The sequence below is a fragment of the Limulus polyphemus genome, unplaced genomic scaffold (assembly GCF_000517525.1).
Source record: "Limulus polyphemus unplaced genomic scaffold, Limulus_polyphemus-2.1.2 Scaffold4277, whole genome shotgun sequence".
NCBI classification, from domain to species: domain Eukaryota; kingdom Metazoa; phylum Arthropoda; class Merostomata; order Xiphosura; family Limulidae; genus Limulus; species Limulus polyphemus.
The window spans coordinates 16,760-30,998 of NW_013669887.1; the positions used below are offsets into that span (position 1 = coordinate 16,760).

Below are 14,239 nucleotides of genomic sequence, written 5' to 3' on the forward strand. Positions count from 1 at the left end.
AATCAGCAATGTATGGTAAAATTAAAAAATATGAAATAAACTTAAATTACCCTTTTTTCTTTGTAGAATGACTACATATTGTAACAGACAATTCTTACAGTCAAAGCTAATACTTTTCAAAATTGCTGCTCATTTCTTTTATTGCTTTACATCTGTACTTTAGATCCTCTCAGAATATGATGAAAGCTATTATCACAGTCGAAAAGCTTTGTGTAAACAAATGATCAGGTTTCCAGCATGCTCAGCCTGGCATGACCAGGTTGTTAGCGAGCTCAACTCACAATCTGCATGTTGCGGGTTTGAATCCCCATCCCAACAAACATGCTCGCCCTTTCAGCTGTGAGGGCATTATAATGTGACGGTCAATCCCACTATTCATTGGTAAAAGAGTAGTCCAAAAGTTGGCGGTGGGTGGTGATGACTAGCTGCCTTCCATCTAGTCTTTCACTGATAAATTAGGGACGGCTAGCGCAGATAAAAAATACGTATACAAGAAATTTAGTACTTACATCTGTGCTCTTGTTTTTGAAAGACTGATTGTGGGTTTAACTTTCTTGCATACATTTCAATAAATCAAGAAGATTGGAGGCTACAACTTCACATTATGGTTTAGAAATATCTGTACTATAAGTGTGTAATTTGTGTAGAAAGAAAATCTAAAGAGGGCAACTTGGAACAAAGAAATGTCATGATACAGAGAAGTGAAGGTGGAGAATGTATGTGCATCTATTGTTTTGAAATTATGAAATTAAAACTTGTTTCGTATTAAAATTTAAATTATAAATTACATTTTGATGCCAAGTGTATTAGCATATATTGATAATAACGTTATTTAATCTAATTTTGAATGTAACTCTATAAAAGGTTGTGACATGCATACTTTGACCCTTAAAAAGTCTAACACAAACATTACAATAATTTTAATGTTAATGATGAAATTACTATAATACATTACCCATTGTATATAGAAAGAACAATTTGATTTTAGCAACTTTTTTCGTTTTATAGTGTTTTGATGCTTATAGTCATGATTGTCCTGGTCTGTTGCGATAAAGTCCGAAGAAACTACCCAAGCAACATTGTTTTACTTGTAATCTTTGTAAGTAACAATGTATTTCTGTTATGAAGTTCTGTGTTTTGCATTTTTTTTCAGTGTGGTAATCAAGATTTTTTAATGTGTTATGAGTGGTTTAAAAAATTATTTAACTGAATCAAAAAAAAAGTAATAGTTTTAAACTTTTTGAGATTCTGATAATCTTAGTTATTGATTTTTTTGTTTGGATGTGGCAACACACAGTGATGAACACTGAGAAAATGTTTAAAAAATTAAGCCATCTTCTGAGATTTGTTTGTTTCTTCTCTTCCATCACTAAAACTTGTTAATAGCATGTTGTGCCTCTCTTTTTGATAGTGTACATTGCATCACTAAAACTTATTAACAACAACGTAAAAAAAACAATTATTTTTTTATTCTTTCTTTTTTAAGCAAATACTTAGTCAGATAAATCATTCTGCTTTCACTATGAGCACTACTACTGTTTGAAAAGGTTTTTGAGAGAAGTGTATATTTCATGGAATGTAATAAAAGTACAAATTAACATTTCTAGTAAAGATAAAACATAATGGTCAAGTGAAACTTCATTAATCTCCACTGCAACACATTGTGGCCATATTTGAGTCATTGATCTGAGATTAACATGTATAACAGATCTGTTAGTATGATTGTTGGTAAATACTCGATAAGTTCAGTGATGTATTTATCTATATTTTCAGACTGTTCTAGAGTCCTTCATGTTGGGATGTGCTGCAGGGTAAGATACAAGTTTTAGTTGTAGTACTACATTTTTTGATACCAAAACATTTTAGATATCAGAGGCATTGCTAGCTACTTAAAAGATTTGGGTCCTGGGCTCAGAACTTGTAGGAAGTTTGGGCGTTTCAGAACGATATCAATCATGGTTTTCTATTCGGATTTTTTAAGAGCACCAAATGGATTCGGGGCACTGCCACATAGAATTGGAGCATGGACCCCACATGCCAGTACCTAGCGACACCTCTGTTAGATATTAATGATTTTTATACTTTTAACCAAAGCAATGAAAGTACTTTTTCCTTTATTTTAACAAATATGTTTTGAATGGCTATAGTCAGTTGTTTGTATAAAATTCTAACTTATGTTTCCACATAGTCTACTGAAACTTTGTTGGTACATTATAAATATATGTATGCGTGTAAAAAAAATTTCATTTCTTTTACCAAATTTTTTTATGTAACTGGTTTATTAGCATCACAGGCTACTCTTCAGTATAAAAACTATAAAAAGCAGAAAACAACTAAAAACTTTTTGAAGAGTAATAAATTAAAGCTTAAAATTTATATAAAATATACAAAATTGTTTTTCAATTTAACTTTTAATTTAATATTTTCTTAAATCTTTTAAGATTTTTAATAAAATCTGAAGTGAAAATAGATTATCTTATTACTAATGTTGCAAATCAAAACCTAATTAAAACGTCTAACATTAACATATTTTTTAATGTTAATGATGAAGTTATTATAATACATTACCCAAATTCCACAAACTGTGGATATTATTTTTGAGAAATATTTTACTTACTTTGTCCTGAATAACCTTAAAGTTTCTTTTGAGTTACGCACGATATACTTATGGTACATTTAAAATACAAGCCAAAACCTCTGGAGCACTATTTATTAACAGCTTTCAATTAATATTGAAAGAAACATTAAAATGGTAACTAAAGTATTTTTCAAATATCAGTTGTTGTTTATTTTCCTTTTTCATCACAACTCCAAAAGGGAAAGTTTTGGAAAAAAAGGTTCATTCAGTCTGTTAAAAAAATTAGAATTATAGAAATGGAAATAAAAGTGTTTAATTACTGGGAGGGGGACAGTTCTCCAGATTTCCACATTCTACCTATGTAAGTTAACTCTTAGTCTAAACTTATTAGTTTCTCCAGTATACAATTCTCCACAACTAGAACATTTTAAAATGTAAGTCAAATTTTTAGCAATACAATCAAAAAAATCCTTCACCTTTAATAATTCCAGCTCTTTTGGTCCAACAATTAAATTTCTTAGTTCAAGGCATCTATTTATACACATTAAACAGTTTTTTCTATTATGTGGTAACTTTTCACATCCAAAATAAAATGGTTCAAAACAGTATCTGATAAATTACTTAATGGTTCAGTAATCTTATTTTTGCCTCCTATGATAGGGCAACTTGATATCTAAAAGGTTTGGCAACCTAAAGTATTTCCAATCTTTCTCTCTTTAAGCATTCTTTCTGTATTTTACTTTTATGCAATTCTGGCGACAAAAGATTTTCCCGATTTATTCTAACATAAAATAATTTATGTCTTTTAGTCAGAAAGTAAACTTCCAAAACGTGATACATATTCTATAAATTTTTCATTACAATTATTAAGATGTTCTAATGCCATATTCTTATAATAACTGATTTCCATTATACCAAACAGTATCCTTATCTTTTTTGAATAATTCTTTCATCTATTCTCAAAGATTTATTTAAAGATAATTTTTTTTTGTATCCTCATTTTTTTTAAGTGTATATGTGTATAATATTGAAAATCTGTCTTCCTGATGCTTCAAAAAAGCAGGGCTCATAGATATGTCACTGTGACTGTATTTTGTTTTAATAGTGAGTGGAGTGATACAAATATGGTTTATTTTTGAATGAAATGTATATTGGAAAAGGTTTTCAATGTTAATAGAATTGAGAATAGTTGTTTCTGCTTTCAAAGTAGTGTGTGTGTGTGTGTGAAGTTTCAAAGTTCAACTGCTTTGATTTCGTTCTGTACATTTCAAAAGATAAAGTATTCCAGAGTGTATAGTTAGTGAAAATTGGTAGTTAATTGAAAAATTGTCTACTTTTTCTACTTGTGAAATATTCTCTTTTATTTTTTATTTTTTTTTCATTCTTGTTAGGTCAGCAACTTTTCAGTAATACCAAAATAATTTATAATCATCATTAATATACAGTCTGACTATTTGTCTGTGAGAAATGACTATTAACACCTCTTGATAGGACTTGTATTCTTTGACAAAATTTTTTCTTTTGATAGCTTTTTTTTCTGATCAATGTATCTTAGCCATAAATATGAACTAATTCATCTTGTATTTTTGAACCAGTTGTTCTTTATGGTGGCAGGTGTGTAGCTTATTCTCACATTGGTTTACTGTATTAGATCCTTAGATCCTGCATTTACTTTCTTATTTCATTTCAGATTGACTGTGATTGACTGAAATTTGTGGGACTGCTTGTTTTTTTGTTTTTTTTGGTATTTGAGATGAATTTTAATTAATTTTGTCTATAAAAACTTTCATTATACTATTGTGTCCTGTATACCAGTGTTTCCCAACATTTTCCACTCCTTATGATCACAGCAGTTGGAAACCACCACACTATTCTGTGTTCATTGTTTCCCTCGATTTTAAAGAGTCTCATTTGTAAAAAGGTATTTGCTAAACGTATCAGAATTTACATGCATCCAGTTTTTTCTTGTCTGTCTATTTTTGTTTTTCCTTGGCAGGTATTCAGATTTTCCCCTGGTTGGTCAGAGACAATGATTCTTTGGTTATTTAATTTCTTGTTCCTGGTTTTAATCATTTCATTATTCATTCCATCTGGCACAACACAGCCTCCACCCACTCAAGCCTAAAATTTAAATAAGCTTGACAGTTGTACACCCACCTCCACAAGCAGGAGAACCCAACACGGTGAGTCAGAAGAGGCCAAGTCTATACCATAGTATTCTTTGATAGATTGAAGACAAAAGGCGGAAGACTTTCTAAATGTCGTCCTTCATACTTGTATTCCTACAACAGGAAGTTGCTGTCCATTCAACCAAATTTCGTCATATTCTATAGTATGTTTATTACAAAACAATAACAAAATAGTTCACATAATCATACATAAAGTAAAACACATTAAACAGACAACAATAAACAACTTTACTGTGTTAGAATGTTACAATCTTATGGAACAACAGTGTGATTTTACACATTTGATTTCAGTAATATGCATTTAGTAATGAAAGATAAAACCGAGTGTCCAGAACAAGTCCTTATCCCTTGGCTGGTAACCTGAAAAAGAAATTCTGAAAAGGCAAAATTCTGTTGGTTTTTGTTTGTCATTATGGCTTTAATGGTGTTGAAAGGTGATGTGTATTTTTCACAGGAGGCAGGTGTAGTGGCAAGGGATAGAGAATTTCAGCTGGAATATTTATTGTAGAATAAAACTGCAAGATTTGTAAGTTCTTTAATTGGTTGTGTTTACTAATTTTGTGGAGATGCATTCTGGGGTCCAAACAGCATACCAACTCCTACCTTGAACTTTGCTTTAAGTTGTGATTGTATTAATTTATATATATTTTCAGACATGTTGCATGTAATCATGTTTCTGTATTCTATAATGGGTCTGATGCAACTTTATAAATTAACATTATGGTTTGGGCATTACGTCCTTTGGCATAGCCTTCACTTTAGTGGAGATAATTTATTCTATGGCATATTTTCTGTAATGTTTCTCTAAATTTAGTGTTCCAATTTAATATTTTGTTGAATTATACTCCTCGGAATTTTATGGTTTTTGAAAGATGGATATGTGTCATATAGTTTGAGTTTGACTTCACTTACTTTCTTAACTTTCCTTTTTAGAGACTTATAAAATACTGCTGCCTGTGTCTTTTGCAGATTTAAAATTATACTCCAAGTATTACACCATTCCATAACGTAGTCTAGGGATCTTGTATCTTTGACACTGCTAGACGATAGTCATGTGATGTGTTCCGTATAGTGACATTGTCTGCATATTAAGATACGTGTGTGTGAATAAGTTTTGGGGAAGTTAATATTGTTAACAAAGATTATATATCATAACGTGTCATGCTTGCTTCTTTAAACATATGTTGAGACATTGATGTTTGGACATCAGTCTTGACTCAAGATGTTGCTAATTTTTTCTATATGATCAAGTTTTACAGCTGTTTGTTTTTCACAGTGGACTTTGCCTTTTGCAGTAGTCTTCATTCCTGGTAGTATAGGAGACTGTGGCAATTTTTCCCTCTCACCTACCTAACCACATGCACACTGTGAGAGAATTAATATTTTCTTTCATATGTACTGTTAGTCTCAGTAGTCCTTCAAATATTGGATAAACCAAAGTTTATTTACTGGTGATGGAACACATTACATTTCCAGTTTTTCAAGACTATCAGTTTTGGTTTGTTGGATATGTAAGCTTAAGAAACTCCTATAGGCTGTAAGCTGGTAGAAGATTTTATGTTGTCTGTGTATATATATACACATTAACGTAGTTGATCCTGTATTTGAGGTTATGCAGGTGGAGTCTGTTCTTACAGTAAGGAGGTGGCTTGGAATTGGACTTGGGGGGTGGAGGGGAGAGAGATCAACTATGAATATGTGATGACTCCTACCAGAAGAGCTGCTAAAATTTTGCAATAATGATTACAATTAATAATAAATAGCCATAATTATCGGTTACAGGCAAACTAATAATGCTCCTAAGATTTCAGTTAAGGATTCATTCCCAGATTGTAGTGAGTTTATAATTTCTGTGTACACTTGCATGTTTTACTTGTTGGTTAACCCTTTCTGGACCAAGGAGCACCTTTCAGATGTTGATAACATACCTGTATATCAAATTTCAAAATTTAAGTAAAAATAATAAGTTACTCTATTTCCACACTTTTTTTCCTCAAAGATATTTTACAAATGATATTTTGTCAATTTGTATAATTCACAAAGAAGAATATATAAAAAAGTTTAAGCTTACATTTCTGCAAAATGCATGTGTTGATTTTCTAGCACTTTTCTGCCCATCCTATAGCATAGATTTTTAGATGCTAAGAAACTATTATCAAATTAGAGTAAATTGACCAAGTCATATTTTTTCTCATTATTATCCTTCTCTGTCTGACATAAATGGATGGAAACAACTATTAAAGTGCAATTTTTTCCTGTTCTGCAGTTTAGGTGAACACCTTGTTTCTACTCTTGCAAAATCTTTACCTGTTAGTTTACTGTTTGTTGCAGTACAGGTATCATTTTATTTTGCATCCTGATTGGATCATAGTATGACCTATGCTGTTTTTTGTATTTTAATAGTATAAATAATCTAAGTTTCCTCTTTTTTTATTCCAGAAATAGGAATCTCAATACTCAATAAACTATATTCTATCATTCTATAATTTAGATGGTTTTCTATAATGAATGTTAGCAGTATATGGAGTTTGGAACTTTTATCCAAGTGTTGGCATATCTAATGCTATTGTGTGTAAAGTCAGCCAAATAGCTTAATTTTTGTTTTGTGATTCTGATGTTTTGGCATTTTAATTCTCATCTTCCTGTCAAAGGTCACTGACTTTTATTTGTCCTCACCCAGGGTGACCACAAATGACTGTATTTACTCTTGACTATAGGAATACGTTGGTTCTACATGTTTAAGACAAAGAAAAAGAACAAGTAAAGAATTGGCTGAATATATGATGATTTATATTTAAAAGCTATTTTAGTACAAAAAATAACATGTTTTGCCAATAAATGAAATAGTTACTTAAGTCCTTCTATTATTCTAGATTGAAGATTTAAAACAGAAAAAAAAACTGTTTCAAAAAACAATGTAGAAGTGAATGAATTTATTGCTTTCAAATAATAAAACCTTAGAAAATCCTTCCATAAGAAGTGTTAATAAAAAAGTGAATATGTTAATCAAAATTATAAAGATTGGTATACAACCTGTATGTCAAACTTGCTTGAAGTGAATTCTGGAAACTAGGTCATTATTAATTCTAATAAATAATAAAAGTTTTTCAAATTGTATTGATCAGTTGGTGTATTTATTCTATATTTTCTAGAGGTTACAAAGCTGATGAGGTGATGATGGCTGTTGGTATTTGTGCAGTAAGTACAAATTCTTGTTGCTTCTCTTATAGGATTGTAATTTAAATATATTGACTAGCTAAATGGGTCTTAGATTGTATGTTTATTATTGGCCTTACAGGGTTTTAAGTTGTATACTTGTATTGACTGTCTTGTCTTATAGGGTTTTAATATATACAACTTTTTACAGAGTAGTTGCATTCAAAACTTAAACTATTTTATTATCAGTGTAATTGCATATGCATAACTTGGCATCAAAATGTAGTTAATAAATCAAATTTTAATGTTTTATGTGTTTTAATTTTTTAATTTTAAACGAAAATACCTAAATAACTTCTCAATCTCCCTTGTCTGTGTAATGTGACATTCATTTGCTTTGACTTGCCCACTTTTTATTTTTTTCATCACCACTCTATGATGTCTAGAGTTTAATGTAGATTACTCATTGTAGTATAGATATTATGAAGTCATGGTCTAGTTTTTAGTCTTTTCTGTTTGCAGAGATATAAACCATAGATCAAACCCACTTCCCATGCTTTCGTATCATATCCTTTATTTTATAAATTACCAGTAATCTTCTCTGATGCTTACTATTACATCATTTATAACTAATAGAAAGACAACTTTTTATTTACCTTGTTCTCAGTAGAGATATTTAGTTATTTCACCTACATATTGAAAGTTATCCCTAAGTTCAGATTGAACAGTTAAAGGAATTATTTTAAGCCACTAATGCCTTAGTTAGAAAGCCAGTTAAATTATAATAGTTATAGGACATTGTTTGCTTTGTGCATGTTATTTTATGTTCTAAAGTGCATATTTGAGATGAGTAAAAAATTATTTAATGTACTAGTATCATCATTACAAAAAGTAGGCTTAAGTTTACTCAGCAGATCAGCAGCAAAACAAAAAGAGACTAAACATAACTACTAAATTTTGTTATTTATATATATATATATATATATATATATATTATTTATTTATTTATTGTTATAGAAGTAACTAACATAGAAATTAGAAACTTAATAAGTTAGATAATGAAAATATGATAATTTCTTCCCAGGGTATGCTCACAACTAGCTTGGAAGTGCTCATGCATTATATCACTCAATGCTGTAACTTGAGCTATGCATTTGGCACATGATTTACTTTACAGCTTGTATTGCAGGATTATTAGTTAGACACAGTTCAAAGAGCAATAAAACAATAGTATTAAATAAAAGCAGATGTAAACTCTTAAGAGTCTTAAGCTGTTTAGGATAAATAATTGTAATTTGCTGTTACAATGTGCAGTCATTCTAGACAGAAAAAAGGGTACTATAGATTTATTTTATATTTTTGTGGTGGTTACAAGGTTTCTGAAATCAACTGAGACTGTAATGTGTTAGGGTAGAGAAATAACAGATAAGATATAAAGTTTAACTGAAAAAATTTGAGAGGTTATGAAAATGAAATTTGAAAAATGTTAGCTGAAAACTTATTTTGAATCTTAACATGAAAATCACCTTGTACTCAGACTAGTCAGATTCCAAGTCTCACTCTGATTCAATATATTCACAGACAAATATTTAAGACAAACACATAATCAAAAAATCTGATTGTTTGTATACAAAAGTCTTGTAATGTTTACTAAAAGTTTGCTAAGTTTCATAAAGATACACTTACTACACTGAAAGTTACAGAATGGATAATTTCATGGTTACCTGGTGGTTACAAGTATGTTTCACTAGAGTTAATGGTTGGAACATAAAATTGTAACTCTAGTTATCCTTCGAAAAAGGATAATTTATAATTGTTGATCTTCATGAAAAAAAATTAATAATAATATAAATCGAATGTTTATCAGAGAAGTAATCTTATTTTTATGCTAGAACTAAGAAAAGTAATAATTACTTGACTTTTTTTTGGGGGGGCTTGGACAAAATTGTCATCAACTTCTTTTGTTTCATGCATAACTTCTTTAGATTTAATTCCAAAGTGAATACTCGCTTCAACACACAGATTAGCTTCTTTCCTCATGAGTTTGCACATTCTGCCAAGGAGATATGCAAGCCATCAGCCTTGTGAACACTCCCACCTAATCTCATGTTAAACCATTTAAATGTGTGCCACTGTATGATGAAGTCATTATGCAGCAAAACCCTCCATCAATAGGAGTGTGTTACACCTCCATGTACAATGACTTCTTCTACATTCGCACTCCCAAATCCTCATTTTTTCCTAGTCACTGTAGTGCACTGACATGTTTAGTGTGTGCTGATATTTTCTACTTATTCAAAATTCACTTGATTGACTTTACTATACTCAACATGAATTCACATTTTAGTGTGAATACTTTTAATGTTGATGTGAGTGAAAAATCTCATACAGAACAAATTACCACTATTTCGGCTGGAAGTTCTTTTTCTGTGGAAGACGTGATGGCCATCTTTCATTATGTGGCTAGGACCCTCTGCTCCTGTCCTTTCCACTCACTTCCCATCCCATTATTTCAAGTCTGAAACTCAAAAGGATAAATATGAACACCATTTTCCACCAGGTTTGCTTTGGGAACTACTCTACCTAAAGAACTTCACCCTCAGTCTTCCTGTGACTTTCCTCACATTATTTCTCAGATATTTACAATAAGTCTCTTACTCTTTCCACTCACTTTTACAAAAATCTTCTCTTTGCAATATATTTGTATTCCTTCCCTCCCTTGTTATATCTGTACATACCACTTCCTTTCAGATTCAACATCATTTCTGTGGTCTTATTCTTCATCCTACCTGCCTAACTGACTCCTATGTTCTTCACTTTATTCATTTGGATTTCCTATTCCTTGACTCCCAACCTTTTGGGTCTCTTTGACAGTTTGGGAGTTGGATTCGTTATCTGCTGTTTCCCTTTCTAGTGCTTACTTTACCTGTCTTTGTAACTTTCTTACTATCCTTTCTTGGTACCTCTTCCCTTCACCTCACGTTGAAAGCCCTTCTCTGTTCTCTTAATGACCTTTCCTGGGAATCTAGATCTCTCCTTTTTTGCTTTTATGGCCCATTTCACCTACTCTGCCATTTTGTCTTCTTACCTAGTTCCTCTGTTGTTGGAGCCTTTTGGGAAGGGCTTCCCTCCTACCTCAAATCTAACTCCCTTACTCAAAGACCTTCATTTTGCCCCTTTTCTTCATCTGGAGGTTTTTTGATAGTGTCCCAGTTCTGTACCTCATCTTGGCCCTTCTCCCACTCCCTGCCCTATTCCTGCATCCCATCCATCTTCCACTTCTTGTTCCACTTCCATCCAACATGTTACTCACTAGCCTAATTGCCAGTGAGTTGGCCTGGGACGTGTGAGAGTCATCATACAATTTCAGATGGTGAATTTTTGCTCTCTCCATTGTTCATTTCAGCCTACCCTGTGGATGACCAAGGTCTGTTTTGGAACCTTTCTCCACATCCCAATCGCCCTGTCCTCATGATGCTTTCTCTTATTCACCCACCAGCACTGCATTCTCCAGGTCTGTGCTCTTTTGTTCAGTATAATGTTGGTCCCCCCATATATTTTCATTTGCATTATGCAAGCCTTTGCTTGAATTTCTCGCATTCTAAACCTGTAATTCCACTTTAGGTTGCCAACAGATTTTCCCTCACGCATTCTCGGACATAATCCACCCCACACATTTCCAATTTCTTTCATGAATCTGGTCATTTGAGATGGCTTGTAAATTTTCCTATTCGTTCTTCACCCTGCCCCTATTTATCAGTCACCTGTAAATTATCATTTACTTGTCTCAGCTGTGCCCATCCTTCTCCCATTCTCCTGCTGGTAGTCACCTTGTTTCACACCTTGTATTCACTTTCTGCACCAGAGGTTCCTTCTTCTTTAAGGACCATGGCTTCTCTGTAACCTCTTCTTCTACTTGGCCATGCATATATGTCCCCTACAGTGGATGTTACAAACCAGTGGAACCTTTCAGAGTTCCATTGTCCTCACTGATGCTCCTCTCTTTCTCTTCTTGAAGATCATGCTTGTTGGCTAGACCACTCCAACACCATCTCCCTTATCTCCTCCTACACCTTCACTTATTTATGGACATTTCTCTCTCAGAATGGGAAGCATTTTCAACTGATGGTCAGTCTTCGGGCTCTTGGTTCCTAAAGGATTGTTCTCTAATTATTGTATCCTTTGAACTACTTACTATTCATTGGGCATCCTTACATTTCCTTTTACTCCTTATGGATTGTTTAGTTCTGATCTGTTTGGACAGTTGCACTGTTGTATTTCATGTCAACCACCAAAGGGCCACACACCCCAAGCCCCTCTTCTTTCTGACATTGGAGCTCCTCCTTTGGACCCATTCCAGCCAGCTGAGTTTGATAATTTGTCATGCTCTGGGTGCATTGAATATCATCACAGACTGTCCTTTTCAATGAGACTGTATCCTACACACTGAATGGTCCCTTCCCGCACAAGTTTTTCCTTGGCCTGCTTTCAACTTGCTACTCCCCATATAGATGTTTTTGCCACACCCCTTAAAGCCATGCTTCCTCTCTTTGGTCTCATGTGCCTCATTCCTGGCTATGTCCTCAGTCAGAATTGAATCCCATGTTTTTTCATAGGACTGTTCTCCTTTCTGCTTCCTCCATCAGGTCCTTGGTCTGATTTAGGACACCCCCTTGTAGGGTCTTATTGGTGGCCCTTCACTGGTGATCCTATCCTTAGTTTCTGTTAATCTGTCTTCTCTCATCCAAGCCTCTTTATAACATATAACCTCCTCTTTCACATGTCTGTTTGATCATGGCTTGTCTGTCTATTTCATCACGGCTTATCAGGTGGGATTTTCTACCACCTCCTGCTTTCTCAATGTCACAGGATATTTTCTTCACCAATCTTTCTACCTTTTTTCTTATCCACAAACATCCCCATTCTCCTCTTTGCTTGACTGGAATCTCACTGTGGTTCTCCATGCTCTTACCCAGGACCCTATTGAACCTCTAGCAACTTGTTCAGTGTATCATTTCTCCCTAGACATGTACTTCTCCTCCTTGTCTGAGGTCACTGTTATTCAGATGTCTATTCCATAGTTTTCTCTCAAACACTTTTAAACCATGCTTACCTTATTATATATCCCAACTGGACTTCATTTCTTTAGTCTTCCATGGCAAGGGTCGGTGGTCACTTCTTTATCCCATATCCTTTCCTTCTATATCCCTTTTCTATGTTCATTCAGTATCAGGCAGACTCCTGTGTCCTGTCCTGGCCCTCTGTTGTTTTTGTCATGCTCTTCTTCCTTTTGGGGTTCCAGTCACCATCATTTCATTCCTTATGACCCCTCCTCTACTAAAGATCACTCTCTTTCCACCCTTACAGGATAGATCTGCCTGCTCATCCTTCTGGTATATGCCTCTTTGAGGATGGTTGATTCTAGGCTCCTTTGTGTCTCTACTCATCAGATTTGTCACCTCCCACATTCTCTAGCTATTCTTTTTTCACTGACCTTTGATTCTATTCTCCAGGCTGGCATGTGGACTACTCCAAACTCTTGTTGCCCAATATCTGCTCCACCTGGCTGTTGTATCTGCATAGAGATTTAGACCTCTGCCTATGGCCATTCACAGTTCCACCCTCTGTCTATAGACAGATGAGTGTAAAATATTTGTTCACCTATAGAATCCCACTAGGGGGCTAGTGTTGCCTCCCAGGGTATACTTATCCAAAATCCACATCAAGCCAGGATGATAGGAAGCACTAAGATCATCTGTCCTGGCTCTACGAGTGCCCACTGCAAAATCACTTGAGGTTTCCTCTTAGTATTTCTAAATATATATATATATATATATCTGTGTTACTGTTATAACCAATCCAGACTGTATGTACTCCAGGGACTATCATGAGAAAACCTAGCACCAGAGTGGTGTTTCTGCCCTATACCCTGGATGAGGCAAGATGCAATCTTCCACAGGTTTGCCCCTAAAGAGCCCCTACCATTGGATGTCACACCCCAGGATTTTCCTTCAGTCACTTTCTGAATGGAACTCATCTAGATAATATTTGCACCAGTACCTCCACCATCTCAACATGGGATTCTAGCTAATCTGTGTGTAGAGGTGAGTATTCATTTTGGAAGTTAACATTTTCCTTACCTGAAAATGTATTTCTGATAGATACTCTCTCTTCACACATTCCTACCCAGTCTTCCCATTTTTCCGGTGCACGTTTCTTCATTGCCTCATCAAAGAATGTGAATTCATGAGCCCAAATGTAGATGGAGTCATTGCACATGGAGGCATGTTGCTTTCCTATTGGTGAAGGGTTCTGC

General features: G+C 33.7%; 1 protein-coding gene across 1 annotated transcript in view; it reads left to right on the forward strand.

The window, feature by feature from the left end:
* The window catches only part of LOC106470899 (protein lifeguard 1-like), a 40,189-nt gene that overhangs the window by 15,594 nt on the left and 10,356 nt on the right, over window positions 1-14,239 (forward strand). The window contains exons 5-7 of the mRNA XM_013931476.2: window positions 1,009-1,099; window positions 1,774-1,811; window positions 7,920-7,965. Of these exons, the coding sequence (XP_013786930.1) occupies window positions 1,009-1,099; window positions 1,774-1,811; window positions 7,920-7,965 (175 nt within the window). The remainder of the gene's footprint in view (window positions 1-1,008; window positions 1,100-1,773; window positions 1,812-7,919; window positions 7,966-14,239) is intronic.